This window comes from Musca autumnalis, unplaced genomic scaffold, assembly GCF_047663935.1.
Source record: "Musca autumnalis isolate F117 unplaced genomic scaffold, ASM4766393v1 scaffold_5, whole genome shotgun sequence".
Classification (NCBI taxonomy): domain Eukaryota; kingdom Metazoa; phylum Arthropoda; class Insecta; order Diptera; family Muscidae; genus Musca; species Musca autumnalis.
Genome location: NW_027412088.1, coordinates 31,970,336 through 31,985,807, shown reverse-complemented (window position 1 = coordinate 31,985,807; position 15,472 = coordinate 31,970,336). Strand labels below are relative to the sequence as shown.

At 26.8% G+C, this 15,472-nt stretch overlaps 2 protein-coding genes across 8 annotated transcripts in view; both read left to right on the top strand.

The window, feature by feature from the left end:
- LOC141405511 (longitudinals lacking protein, isoforms F/I/K/T-like) overlaps positions 1 to 15,472 on the top strand; it is a 496,088-nt gene that overhangs the window by 272,894 nt on the left and 207,722 nt on the right. For 3 of the 6 annotated variants that reach the window (XM_073989908.1, XM_073989910.1, XM_073989909.1), the window contains one exon: positions 1,707 to 4,556. The exons of the other annotated variants lie outside the window; for them this stretch is intronic. In XM_073989908.1, coding sequence (XP_073846009.1) covers positions 1,707 to 3,025 — 1,319 coding nt within the window. In that variant the 3' untranslated portion in view covers positions 3,026 to 4,556. Of the gene's footprint in view, positions 1 to 1,706; positions 4,557 to 15,472 lie in introns of those variants that run through there. 6 annotated transcript variants of the gene reach the window in all.
- The window catches only part of LOC141405512 (longitudinals lacking protein, isoforms J/P/Q/S/Z-like), a 30,979-nt gene continuing 27,483 nt past the window's right edge, over positions 11,977 to 15,472 (top strand). For both annotated transcript variants that reach the window (XR_012413214.1, XM_073989915.1), the window contains exon 1: positions 11,977 to 12,228. The gene's annotated coding sequence lies outside the window, so the exon portion shown is untranslated. The remainder of the gene's footprint in view (positions 12,229 to 15,472) is intronic.

Genomic DNA, 15,472 nt, shown 5'->3' with positions numbered 1-15,472 from the left:
CTCCTTCCCTTAAAAGAAAAGGTCTTCTTTCCTTAAAAGGGAAGGTCTCCTTTCTCTAAAGGGAAGGCATTCTTCCCTTAAAAAAGGTATTATTCCCTTAAGAGGAAAGTTATCATTCCCTTAAAAAGGAAGGTGTTCTTCCCCTAAAAGGGATGGTCTCCTTCCCATAAGAGGAAATGCCTATTTAAAAGGGAAGGTCTGCTTTCCTTAAAAAGCAAGGTCTCCTTTCCTTAAAGGGGATGTTGTTGTTGTTGTAGCAGCATGAAACCTACGTAGAAGCATAGGTTTGATGCTGGGTTGGCACCCACTGTCGTGGGATTGCAAAGGGAAAGGCCTGCTTCGCTTAAAAGGAAATGTTTCTTTTCCTTCTTTAAAAGGGAAGGTCTCCTTCCTTTAAAAAGGAAGGTATTCTTCTCCTTCCCTTAAAAGATAAGGTCTCCCTCCCTCGAAAGGGAGGTTCTCCTTCCCTTAAAAGGGAAGGTCTTCTTTCCCTAAAAGGGAAGGTCTCCTTCCTCTAAATAAGGCATTCTTCCCTTAAAAAAAGGTATTCTTCCCTTAAAAGGAAAGGTCTCCTTCCCTTAAAAAGGAAGGCGTTCTTCCGCTAAAAGGGATGGTCTCCTTCCCTTAAGAGGAAATGTCTCTTTAAAAGGGAAGGTCTACTTTCCTTAAAAAGCAAGGTCTCCTTTCCTTAAAGGGGGTGTTGTTGTTGTTGTAGCAGCATGAAACCTACGTAGAAGCATAGGTTTGATGCTGGGTTGGCAGCCGCTGGCCGAAACTCTATGGTTTCGGGCCAATCCGGTACGAAAGAACCCACTGTCGTGGGATTGCAAAGGGGAAGGCCTGCTTCGCTTAAAAGGAAATGTTTCTTTTCCTTCTTTAAAAGGGAAGGTCTCCTTCCCTTAAAAGAAAAGGTCTCCTTTTCTTAAAAGGGAAGGTATTCTTCCCTTAAGAGGAAATGTCTCCTTTCCTTCCTTTAAAAGGGAAGGTCTCCTTCCATTAAGAGTAAATGTCTCCTTCCCTTCCCTTAAAAGGAAGGTCTGCTTCCTTTAAATGGAAGGTATTCTTCCCTTAAAAGGAAAGGTTTACTCCCCTTAAATGGGAAAGTCTCCTCCTCTTTTAGGGGAAGGTATCCTTCCCCTAAAAGGAAAGGTCTCCTTTCCTTAAAAGGAAGGTCTGCTTCCTTTAAATGGAAGGTATTCTTCTCTTAAATGGGAAAGTCTCCTCCTCCTGAAGAGGAAAGGTCTCCTTTCCTTAAAAGGAAAGGTCTCCTTTCTTAAGAGGAAAGGTCTCCTTTCCTTAAAATGAAAGGTCTCATTTCCTTTCCCTTAAATGGGAAAGTCTCCTCCCCTTAAAAGGGAAGGTATGCTTCCCTTAAAAGCGAAGGTCTCCTTCTATTAAAGGGAAGTTATACTTCCTTTAAAGGGAAGTTATTCTTCCCATAAAAGGAAAAGTCTCCTTTCCTTAAAACGCAAAGTCTCCTTCCCTTAAAATGGAAGCCCTTCATTCTTTAGAAGACCTTCGGAGAGTGTTTTTTGCTCAAAGTCCTCTTCTCATGAGAACAACTTCCATAGGCCTGACATTTCAATTCACATGGAGCATACCTTTAGGTGCCTTTGAAAGAAAAAATGCAAATTTCCATTAAATTTGTTACTAACACTCCATCTCTCCTTTTCTCTCTCTCTCTCTTTTTCTCTCTCTATTTCTAGAGCTCATTAATTTGAAGAAAATTATACCTGCATCTACAACAATTTCTACACATCATCCGCATGCTGCAACCATAATACAAACCCAACAGATACAACAACCACAAATTCAACATCATCAGCAACAGCTGCAGCAACAACATCACCACCAACAACACCACCACCAGCAGCAGCAACATCATCATCAAGCAGCAGAACATCAAGAAATCATCATCCATCAACCCCAACAGCAGCAACATCATCATCAGCTACAACAACATCCCCAAGTACAAAGTATTGTCACCACATCACCCACAACACAAACCATTAACCTGATGGGTCTAAGGAATGTCCAAATTACCGAACAAAAACCCATTGTTTCAAGAATAAAATATTCCCGCGGTAAAATCATTACCCCCACCACGGGTGGTAATGTACAAATTGTACAGGCCCATGAGGCCCATCACCACCATCAAACCCATGAGATTACCGATGGTACGAAATATGAAATCAGTGAAATTGATCTCAACAACCCGCAAACATCGGCGGCAATCATTAGTGATTTGGTGAAATATGCTGAAATCGATGACATTGAATTGCCGGATGGTACTAAGATTGGTATTGGTTTTGCTCCCACAGAAATCACTGAACATATGCAAAGCACAGCCGTTGGTACGACGGCGCAAATTACCACCATTGAGGCAGATGGTACCCAACAACATCATCAAATACAAACACATCCCACACATCAACAGTTGCAGCATGGTGGCCAGGTACATCATATACAGACGGTACAAAGTGCAGGACACCATCAACAACAGCAGCAGCAACAACATCATATAGTACAACAGGCCGGAGGTGGTACCACCCACACGGTGGTGCATCATCAACAATTGCATTTACAGGAGCAAGATGATAACACCACCAGTGTCGAGGCCATTTTACCCGATACCATTACCGTGCACGGCGACCAGCCAACAATAACAAAAAGCTATACCATTCTGACAGCACGTCCCATGAAACAGGAATCACATTTAAGTGAATTGGATCACACCACAACGGGAGCAACAACATATGAGTTGTCGTTAAGTGACTCCTCGTTGGGACCCAGTGAAGATCGTGGTGATGAATCGAAATATGTTTGCCGCCACTGTGGTAAGAAATATCGTTGGAAATCGACACTGAGACGTCATGAAAATGTTGAATGTGGTGGTAAGGAACCATGTCATCCATGCCCGTATTGTTCGTATAAGGCCAAGCAACGTGGCAACCTGGGTGTCCATGTGCGCAAACATCATCCTGATAAACCGCAATTGGAAAGTAAGCGGGGAAGGAAGATTTAAAGGGGATAATTCAGAAGAAGGTTTTGACTGTGTACGGTGGTGAAGGAGGAGCAGCAGGAGGAGGAGGAGAATGCAATGAAGAAATTAATGACTTGATCTTGTTTTCCACAAACTTCGTGGCGAAGTTCGAAAGTAAAAGATGGAGGAACATTTATGGAGTTTTTAACTGTGTGGTGTTGAATTGAGTAGGAGGAGGAGGAGAAAGCAAGGAAGAAAATAATGACACGCGAGTTTGAGAAAATTGTATTTTTTTCGAAAGCGTAAAAAATCTAAATTTCTTGCATGCAAGCACGTGAGTAGGAATGTTCTATTTTTATTTCTATTTATTGTTTTATAGATTTTTTTCAGTCGCAATTTGATTTTTATTTTTTCAATCGGTCTTAAAGTTTTTGAAAGAGTGGAGAGATTTCGACATTGCATATAATATTGTGGTGGTTATGCTGAGGAAGAGAATATAAGTGTCACTGTGGACTTTATATTCATATGTTTGAGAAGAAATCAAAGAGAGTGGGCCGATATTAAGAAGTACAATGTTCAGATCAAATCGGTTACCCTTTTCGACAGGTTTTGTGGCATTCGGTTTCGATCGGTTACCCTTTTCGAGAGCTTTTTGTGGCATTCGGTTTCGATCCTCAGGCTATGCAACATCTAAAATACTTCTTGAGATAGTGTCCCAAAGGCTCTAAAATGCATACGATGGCCAACTTAAATCATGGCTAAATAACACGATAAAGGAATGACTTCAAAAATTTGATCCAGTTCCAAGATAAAGGCCCGGTCCAATTGAAAAATGTTTAAATATTTTCCTTATAATATATTACATTCACCAATAAGATGCGATGCATACTTTTAGGCGCATTAGAGGGAAACATTGCCCTCAATCTTTCATATTTCACCGCAATTCTCTCTACATTCTTTCTGAGATTTTTCTCGGGATTTTGTATACATATTCTCAGAAATGTACTGCACTCATTTATGAGTTGTGATGCATACTTTTAGGCGCTCAAAAAATCAAAATACCTCTGATATTTTCTCTTCTTCTCTCTCTCTTTCTCTAATAAGACATGGTACAAATACATTCAATGTTTAGAAATTTCACACAGAAAATCGATTTGTCCCGCGCCACACTATAGTAATTTCACTGAAATTTTGACATGAAATTATGCGTCTCTAGATCGAGTTCCATAGTAGAGTAAAATCATGAAATTGCTGTAGCGGGGAATTCGACCTAAGAACACCTAATTTCATGAAATTTTTTAATTAAATTCACTCTAGTGTGGACCGGGACTTCGTTATGTCGGTTTGTTTTTGTGTTTAGGACAGACAGGTATCGGCATCATTTTTTTGTATTGCATACTTTAGGGGGTGTCATTGTGTGAGTGCATGGTTTTTCAATGGTTTGAATTGTATGAATGGAGAAAGTCTCTTTGCTTGCTCGCGAGTAAAGTGAATGCTGATACCTGGTTTAGGGATAAATACCACCCAACCGTATTGCTATGAAAATTTTGAAGGACGGCTTTTACAAGATTTTTTTTAAAACAATATTTTTAAATTTAAAAAATATATTTTTATAAAATATAAATGTTTTTCTTTAAAAAATTAATAAATTACATATTTGAAATGAAATAATAAATTTTGAAAATTAAAAAATTATTTTCTGAAACTAAAAAAAATTTTTCTGGAAGATAAAAAAATAATTAAAAATATTTTTAAAAAAAAAAAATATTTTTACATTAAAAAAATATTTTTACCTTTCAAAAAATTATTTCTTAATTAAAAAAAAAAATAATTTTAAAATGTTTTTCAAAAAGCATCTTGGTCAGTAAGCTCGTCTCTAACGAGAAATTAATTAAAATTTAAACAATTTTATTTTTAAAATTAAAAAAAAAAATTTAATCAATATTTTTAAATTAAAAAAATATATATTTTTTTTAAATATAAAAATATAAATGTTTTTCTTTAAAAAAACATTTAAATTACATTTTTGAAATGAAATAATAAATTTTGAAAATTAAAAAATTATTTTCTGAAACTAAAAAAAAATTCTGGAAGTTAAAAAAAATATTTGATTGTTTTTAAGTCTGGAGTGTTACCCCCAATGGCTTAAACTTCATCATTACTCTCTATTACAGAGATAGAGTAATGATGAAGTTTAAGCCATTGGGGGTAACACTCCAGACTTAAAAACAATCAAATGAGATTGAAACTTCAACCAAAAACAAAACAAACAAAAAAAATATTTTTAAAATTAAAAAAATATTTTTACGTTTCAAAAAAATTTTTCCTTAATTAAAAAAAGAAAAATAATTTCAAAATGTTTACAATAAAAAATTAAAGAAATTTATTTTTAAAATTAAAAAATAAAAAACCATTTTTAAGGAAAAAATTAAATAAATAAATAAAAACAAAAAATATTTTAAAATTTAAAAATATTAGTTTTTAATTAAAATTCAAATTTCTTAATTAAAAGAAAAAATACTTTAACTTTACAATATTCTTTAATTCACAAAAAAATAAATTTTACAAAAATATTTTCTAATATTAAAAAAAATATATTTTTTTAATTAATTTTCTTTAATTTAAAAAAATAATCGGTTCTTAATTAAAAATATTTTACATTTAATTAAAAATTCCTTTTTAATATATAATTTTTTATATTAAAGAAAAATATTTTTTTTTAATTTATAACAAAAAAGTTTAAATTAAAAATGTTTTTAATTTAAAAAATTATTTTTCAATTTAATTTTTTTTAAATTAATATGTTTTAAATTAAAAAAATATTTTTACCTTTCAAAAAATTATTTCTTAATTAAAAAAATAATTTAAAATGTTTAAAATAAAAAATTAAACAATTTTATTTTTAAAATTAAAAAAACAAAACATTTTTAAGGAAAAAATTAAATAACTATTTTTTTAAAAAATAAAAACAAACAAATACTTTTAAAATATTTAATTTATTAAAAATTAAAAAATATTTTTACATAAAAAAATAAATTTACCTTTCCTTTACCTTTTAAAATGTTTAAAATTAAAAATTAAACAATTTTATTTTTAAAATTAAAAAAAAAAATAATATTAATTTAAAAATATTAGTTTTTAATTGAAAATTCAAATTTCTTAAATAAAAAAAATACTTTAACTTTACAATATTCTTTAATTCACAAAAAAAAAATTATTTTACAAAACTATTTTCTAATTTTAAAAAATATTTTCATCTTAAAATACAATTTTTAAAGTAAAATAAGCGTTTTACTAGCATGAGGTCTTTTTTTAAATTTAACAATAAATATTTAAATGTAGATTAATTTTTTTTAAAATAAAAATTATTTTTCTTTAATTAAAAAAAAAAAAAAAAAATAATCCGTTCTTAATTAAAAATATTTTTCTTTTAATTAAAAATTCCTTTTTAATAAATAATTTTTCTAAATTAACGAAAAATATATATTTTTTAATTTATAACAAAAAAAAATTAAAAAAATGTTTTTAATTTAAAAAATATTTTGTTAATTTTTTTAAATTAATATTTTTTAAAATTAAAAAAAAAATATTTTTTCAAAAAAATTATTATTACTTAATTAAAAAAAAAATAAATAATTTTAAAATGTTTAAAATAAAAAATGAAACAATTTTATTTTTAAAATTAAAAAAATAAATAAAAACATTTTTAAGAAAAAAATTAAATAACTATTTTTTTGAAAAATAAAAACAAATTATATAGATAATAATAATAATATAATATTTTAAAATATAAAATTATTTTTCTTTAATTTAAAAAAAAAATAATCCGTTCTTAATTAAAAATATTTTACTTTTAATTATAAATTTCTTTTTAATAAATAATTTTTTAATTTAAAAAATTTATTTAAATTTAATATAATTATAATAATAATAATTATAATTATAAATAATAATAATTATTATTAATATTATTATAAATAATTATTATTTTTATTATTATTAACTTTAAAAAAGACCTCAAGCTCGTAAAAAAAATGTATTTTAATATAAAATATTTTTTAAATTAGAAAATAATTTGGTAAATTTAAAAAAATATTTTTTTGTGATTTAAAACAAAATTGTAAATATAATTTTTTTAATTAAGAAATATTTTTAATTTGAATTAAAAACTAATATTTTGTAACTACAAAATAAAATTAAAAATATTTTTGTAATTAAAACAAATAGATTGTTTTCAATTTTTTTCTTTAAAAAATATTTTTTAATTTTTTTCTTAGTTTTTTTGTGTTAAAAATTATTACCTTTTCTTAGAATAATATATATATTTTTTAATTTTAGAAAATTAATTTTTTATTTTAAACATTTATTATGTAATTTCAATAAAGTATTTTAAAGTTAATTATTTTTTAAAACTAAAAAATATTTTTTTGAATTAAAAAATATAAATATTTTTTATTTAAAGAAATATTCCAAAATATTTTTTTTTGTTATTTTGAATTAAAAACTAATATTTTGTAAATACAAAATTAAATTAAAAAATATTTTTGTAATTAAAACAAACAGGTTGTTTTTAATTTTTTTCTTTAACAAATTTTCCTAATTTTTTCCTTTAAGTTTTTTTGTGTTAAAAATTATTTCCTTTTCTTAAAAATAATATATATATATATATATATATATATATATATATATATATAAATATATAAATTAATTTTTAATTTTAAACATTTATTATTTAATTTCAATAATGTATTTTAAGATAAATTATTTTTTAAAACTAAAAAGTAATTTTCAAATTAAAAAAAAATTATTGAAAGAAATATTCCAAAATAATCTGCCTCCTCCTCAAATTTCATAGCAATTTGGCGATTGTCTTAAACTCAAAATAGGATTTCATTTTTTTTTTTTTATTTTTTTTTTAAACTTAGTTTTATTTAGCTTTAGTTTAAACATTTTTCATTTTTGTTATATTTTTATTAGTAATATATATTTTTTTCATAATTCATATATTTGTGTTGTTATTAGTTTTAATTAAGTTTGTTTATTTAGTTAATAGAATTTAATATAATTAAGAAACTTGGATAGTTATTTATGGGAAGGAAGTTGCATTAGCACAGAAATGTCCATTTATCCCCACAACACCATTTGCAAATATTAAAGAAAAACTAATATTCAAATGGATTTCCTTCCAACTCCCCTGCCCCTGGTTCTTCACAACAATAACAAATTAAACAATGTGCAAATATATAAATATGTACATATATACAGGGTGTTGCCAAAATGAGTGGATAAAACTGAAAATGTTGGGTTAAGCTCACATTTCATTGGTTTTTTGTCCTCATTTTGGCTTACCCTGTATATATGAGTATTATTTTATAAGATACCATTAATTATATGAGATTTTTAACAATTAAAAAAAAATATGCAATTTAAAATTATATTTTTTATTTTTACTTTTTTTTTCGTTAGAAGAAAAATTGCAATATCAGCAGCAGCAGCTTTAAGAATTTTTTCTTTTAATAAACAAAAAACAAAACAAAGTAGAGTAATTTATAAAATTATCTTTACTCCCCCTTACGCATACACATATACATATATAAATATTTCTTATAAGCAAAAATCATAAAACATTTTACAACAATTTCCTTTAACATTTATACATTAAAGAAAAATTATTTTAATTTATTTTTGGTTGTCTTCCTTAAAATTGCAATTTAACTTAAAGTTTTTAAAATTATATTAAAAAATCGTTTTTTCTTTGGTTTTTTGATTTTAGTATTGTCAGCACTTTTTGTTGTTCAAGATTAAATCAATTCTTTTATTTTCAAAAATGAGGCTTTCATTTTTTTATTTGACTTACTTTTGGAGCAAAGCATTTTCACAAAACAAAACTATTTTGTAAAAAATGTATAAATGTATTTAAAAAATATATTAAAAAACATTTTATTAAAAAAATAAAAAATAAAATAAAAAATAATATAAAAAAATAATATAAATTTTTTTTTATGAAAACACATTTTATTTTCAAAAATTAAATTTTCATAAAAAAACAAACTTTTTAAAAATTAAATTTTATTATGATATACTTTTTTTTAAAAAAAAGGCTAATTAAAAAATTCTCAAAAAGAAAATTTTACTAAAAAATATCTAATATTTTGTCAAAATAGAATTTTATAAAAAATTAATTTTATTAAATAATTATATAATAATTGTTCCACAAACATCCCAGATGGGACAACGGAGACTTCTCTCATATCAATGAGTGCACGCCGATTCATATTGGCTCAATGATATGGGACCTACTTTTTATTGCCGAGTCCTAACGGCATGTCTTACGACACCACTTGTAGAGAAGTTTTTTATTTTATTAAATATTTTTATATTTTTTTTTCTTAATTATATGTTGTACAAGCAATTTCAGTAAAATAACCTTTTAAAATATTCCAAAAAAAATTGCTCACCAAAAATGTTTCCTTTTTTTCATATGCAAAAAAAAAAAAAAATATTCGATCTTTCAGCCCAACTCCAACGAGAAATTAATGAAATGTTAATTATTGAAAATTTGTCCGTAATTTCTTAAAAAAAATTCTTTAAAAATGTTTCTAAAATAATTTATTATTATCTTTTTTTTTGACAAATTTATTTAAATAAATTTTTTGTTCTTAAAAAAATATATTTAAAAAAATAATTTCTTGTGGGAAAATAGATTTGAAAATATTTTTTATTAAATAGTCCTTTTAAAACATTAAGAACATTTTTATTTAAATTTTTCTTTTTCGTTTTCATGATTTGCCTTTTTAATATCTTTTATTAAAATTTTCTTTTTGAGAATTATTTTTTAAATTCGTATTTTAAATATTAAAAATAAATTGATTTCAATAAAACATTTAGCTTAATAAAATGTTATTTTTTTAATAAAATATGTTTTCATAAAAATTTTATTTTTGAAAAACAAAAATATTTTTAAATTTATTTCCTTAATTAAAATATAGAAAAAAAATAGATGTTCAAATACATTAATAACACAAATTTAGTTTTAATTTTATAAATAGAAAATACAAAATTAATAAAAATTAGCAAAATAATAAATAAGTATTTTCATTTCATTTTTGTCATAAAAAAAAATACAAAAACAAAATGCAGCACAAATTCGTTTTGCAAAAGAAAATTTATTTTATTTCTTATAATGTAAATGTTAGTATCACAAACACATACATTTATGCAATTATAAACAATGTTTAAAACAAAAAATAAAAAAAAATATATATATATCATAGAAAAAAACCACATTTGTAAGTAATATTTTACTATAAAAAAATAAAAAAATTAATATAGAAACATATATAAAAAATAATAATATAAAATAAGATTTTTTTTGTTCTGATTTTTTCTAGTAATATAAATGTGTATAGAACAGGAAACAACAAAATACAAAAGAAATTAAATAAATATTTTAAATGTAAAACATAAAATAAAACACAAAATATCAGGTATGTAATGGAAATTAATTCGAAGCCTATTTATTATGTATTATATGTAAATTAAATAAAATTTAAAAATATTTATTTTTGGAGTGGTGCCTAACTAATCTCCCACAAGGTAGCTGTGTAAGTCGTTTTCAGGGTCTGTTCTTCAAACCAAAGTCTTCCTACATCGGCTCAGTTAATTTGTATCCAATTTTAGAATGGACTCAAACTTTTTGATATTTGAGAATTTTTTATTGTCTCTTCAAAAAAGTTTTTGAAAGTAGAAGACTCGCATTTCTCGCATTGGTTTCCATTACACATCTGTTTGTGAGTTTTATTCTTCGGTAAAGAGAACTTGGGTAATTTATATTATCTTCTCCCCCCAAAGGAGGTTACTCCAATTATCATTTATTTTTAACTATATTTTATTCTATGGACTTCCACTAACATATTTCTCTTTATTTTTTAGGTGACTGACGACTGGCTTTCCCATAATGGCACATGTGGTTGTGTTCATTCTCAACTATTGATATGGTTGGCAGCCTAGATATAAGTGGTCCATGAGCTTGGCGGAATGAAGCAAAGTTTTTTTCAAATATTTCAGATCATACTTTTCAGATTCATTGCACTCAGATTTGATACAATAATGATTGGAAAGCAGGGAACATTCTTTACTTAAAACAGTTGACAGTTAAAACCGATATTTAAAGATAATTTCCTAATACGCCTGAAGATCGGCTTAACCAACCGTGAAACGTAGCGTAATGGTTGGATGCGTGGGACTTCGGTAGACTCCTAATTTTTCAATGTATATCTAAGGTCTAACAGCTCAACTCGAAAGAGAATTAATTAGATAATTTCGGATTGTTGGATGATTTTGAGACAATTGTTTGAAACCTTCAAAGCAGCTGGTATTTAAAAATAATTTCGAATTTTTGATATCCTCATTCTTTTTGCCTTCCTTACTGTTTGTTAGATGCTGAGTCCAGGTCCAGCGCAGTGCTGGCTATTTCTTATGTCGTACTACAATTTCACATGTTTACGTTTCTACATTCAATGGCTTGTTTTTGATCCATTTGTTTCCAAAACGTCTACTGTGGACATTTGTAAATCCTTTTGTAGAGCAAAATGTCTTCGAAAGAAGCAATAAATCATGGTGCGGAAGTGATGATTAGGTTTTAAACAGGACATTCCCATTCAATACTGTGCCTTTATACAGTAGAATCACGATAATTCGTACCTCGATAAATCGAAAATCTCGATAATTCGTATAAACTGTCGGTCCCTTGAAGCAATTTCCTTCGCATTTACACCTGGCTAATTCGAAATCCCCGATAATCCGTATAAAATTGCCGGTCCCTTGGATTACGAATTATCGAGGTTCTACTGTATTAACCTTCCCACAAACAGTTTGCTTTCCTAATATTGGAAAGTCATAATTAATTCTATTCCAAAAGTCTTTCCTCCAAGTAATTCCCCCATTGGCATAATACTGTTCTAAAACAAGCCTCTTATCATTTCTCTGTGTTTAGTTCTCTCCTCTTAAGGTGTCCATTTCACAGCCGCCTATTCACATTTTATTTTTTCAGAACTTCCACTAATATATTTCTCTTTTTTAGGTAACCTCCAACTAATTGGGAATATCCGAGATCAAATGCAACTTTGGTGTCAATTATACAAGGCCCTCCTACCACGACAATTTGTGTGCCCAATCTCTGTGACAAACTGGAATTGAGACTACATGGTGAAGACTTCACACACACAGCGAAAAAATCTGAAACTGTAATTTATTTTTTTGTTATTATTTTGAAAATCTCTCTTTATTTTCTTTCAATTTAATTTTGTGTGATTTTTAATTCTTTTTTTTAATACTTAACGAAGAAACTGGGGAGAAAAACAGACACATTTTTTTTGTAAAAAATAACATTTTTTATTTATATTTAATTTTTTTAACTTTAAAAACAATTAAAAAAAAAATTTAGGAAAATAATTAAATAATAATTTAAAATTAAAAAGTAATAAAAATAATAATATTAATTAATAATAACAATAACAATAATAATAAAAATAATAATCATAATAATAATAATAATAATAGTAATAAATAAAATAAAAAAAAATAATTAAAAAAATAAACAAATAAATAAAAAAGTGTAAAAATTAAAAAATAAACAAAAACTAAAATTACAAAATATAAATATACAATTTCTTATATATATATTTAAAATTTTTATATCTACAAAAACCGTAAACAAAAAATAAAATTTAACTAAATCTAAAAACTAATTAAATATTAAAAAGGAAAATAATTAATATTAACAAATAATTAAAATTAAAAATTAATAAAGTAATAATTATAATAATAAATAAAATAAATAAATAATTAAAAAAAAATAAAAATAAAAAAAATAAATAACCAAATAAATAAAAAAAGTGTACAAATTAAAAAATAAACAAAAACTAAAATTACAAAATATAAATATACAATTTCTTATATATATTTGAATTTTTTATATCTAAAAAATCAGTAAAACAAAAAATAAATTTTAACTAAATCTAAAAACTAATTAAATATTAAAAAGGAAAATAAATAATATTAAAAAAAAATAATTAAAATTAAAAATAAAATAAAAATTTAATTAAAAGTGATAAAAGTCAAATTAATAAAAATTAAAAAAAATTTAAAATATATAACAACAAGTAAAAAGGATCAGAGATATACCCTCAGCCTGTGTATATTGAAACAAATTTTTCCCAAAATACGTATGTCTTTAGGGGGAATTAAAAAATTTGGTCGTTTGAACCGACAAAAATGCTGATTAGGATTAAAGATCAAAAGTTTTGCGGAGGAGATACTAAAAGGAATGGATCGACATTGACCGTTATGGAAGTGGATCTCCAGCCACAACATATGGTGCCATAGGGGGTTTTTACATTCTTCGGGCTGTTTGCTAAAGAAGTATGGAATTGCCCCTAAAAAAACCTTGGACCATCGTAATTGAGGCAGCGAATGCATGTTGCTTCAACAAAAATCAAAGTGATTCGATATTAGGTCTTAAAATGAACTTATCCGAAATTTTGTGTGGGAGGTACCGGATGAAGTGTACAAATATAGTCCATATTTGAACCTGATCTATATCTGGTAGATATATTAGGATGTGTAAAGTATAGACCAATTCGGCCACACCCTTCAAGAGTTACCGTACGAACAATTTTTCCGAACATTTTTTAACTTTTGTGGGGGAAGTACCTGAAGTACTGGACCGATATGGCTTATCTTCAAACTTAAACTATGTTTGGACAAAATATAACTAAGACCGTATTTTGGACCGAATCGGCAGATCCGTTCGAGAGTTATCTTGCGCTTCAACCACCTCACACGGTGTAATAGGGGTTTTGTGCAACTTTCAGGCTATTTTCTCAGGAAGTATGGACTTGCCCCTGATGAAACTTGTACCGTCGTGTGGGGGGCAGTGAATACAAGTTGCTAAAACAAAAATCAAAGCGATTCGAGAGCAGGCCCTTAACTGAACTTTTCCGACATTTTGTGTGGGAGGTACCGGGTGGAGTGGACAAATATAGTCCATATTTGAACCTGATATATATCTAGTAGATATATTAGGATGTGTAAAGTATAGACCAATTCGGTCACTCCTTTCAAGAGTTACCGTACGAACGATTTTTCCGAAAATTTTTTAACTTTTGTGGGGGAAGTACCTGAAGGACTGGACCGATATGGCTTATCTTCAAACTTAAACTATGTTTGGACAAAATATAACTAAGACCGTATTTTGGACCCAATCGGCAGATCCGTTCGGTGTCATAGGGGTTTTTTTGCAACTGTTATGCTATTTTCTCAGGAAGTATGGACTTGCCCCTGATGAAACTTGTACCATCGTGTGGGGGGCAGTGAATACAAGTTGTTAAAACAAAAATCAATGCGATTCGAGAGCAGGTCCTAAACTGAACTTATCCGAAATTTTGTGTGGGGGGTACCCGAAGGAGTGGACCGATTGAGTCCATATTGGACTAAGTCTGGTAGACATTTCACGATTTGCAAAGTATGAACCAAATCGGTTACTTCCTTCAAGATTTATCGTGCGCACAAATTTTCCGAACATTTCCGAACTTTTGTGGGGGAGGTACCGGAAGGAGTGGACCCATCTTCGAACTTAAACTAAGTTTGGCCAAAATGTTACGAAAGCCAAATTTTGAACCAAATCGGTTGATCCGTTCGCTCCAGCCACCCAGACAGACCGACAGACGGACGGACATTGCTCAATCGACCCCAAATTGTCTGAAACACGTTTCGTCCAAACATACATGGGGTCTAAAACTATTATTTCGATGAGGCACATTTTGCCCGTGTGAAAGTGTATATACCCTTTCTAGCCTAAAGGCTGAGGGTATAAAAATAGTGAAAAAAGCGATATAAAAAATAAAATTGAAATTAAATTAAATTAAAAAAATAAAAATTAATTAAAATTAAAAAAGTAAATAATTAAAAAAAGAATATAAACTAAAAAAATAATTAAAAATGATAATTAAATTAATAAAAAAACTTCAACAAAAATTAATAAATATAAAAACAACAAATATAAAAACAAAAAAGTATAAAAATAATAAAAATATAAAAACACAAAATATAAAAATAAAAAATACAAAATATAAAAATAACAAATATAAAAATAAAAAAATTCATTAAAAAATAATATAAATCAAAGTCCTCTAAAGCTATATAAAAATTGAAAAATATAATAAAAAGTAAATTAAAAAATTAAAAAAGCATTTAAAAAAGGTTAATGCTTAAAAAACTGCTTGAATAGTTTTTTAGCATTTATTCTCTGTTTCTCTATTGAGTTTTTTTATTTTTATATATTATTTTTAATTGTGATTTTTTGATATTTTTAATTCTTCTTTCTTATTATTATTTTTATTTTTCTTACATTTTTATTGTTAGATTTTTTTCTGCTATAATTTATTTAAAACAATTTTTTAGTTTTTATTTTTTCAATTTTATTTATTA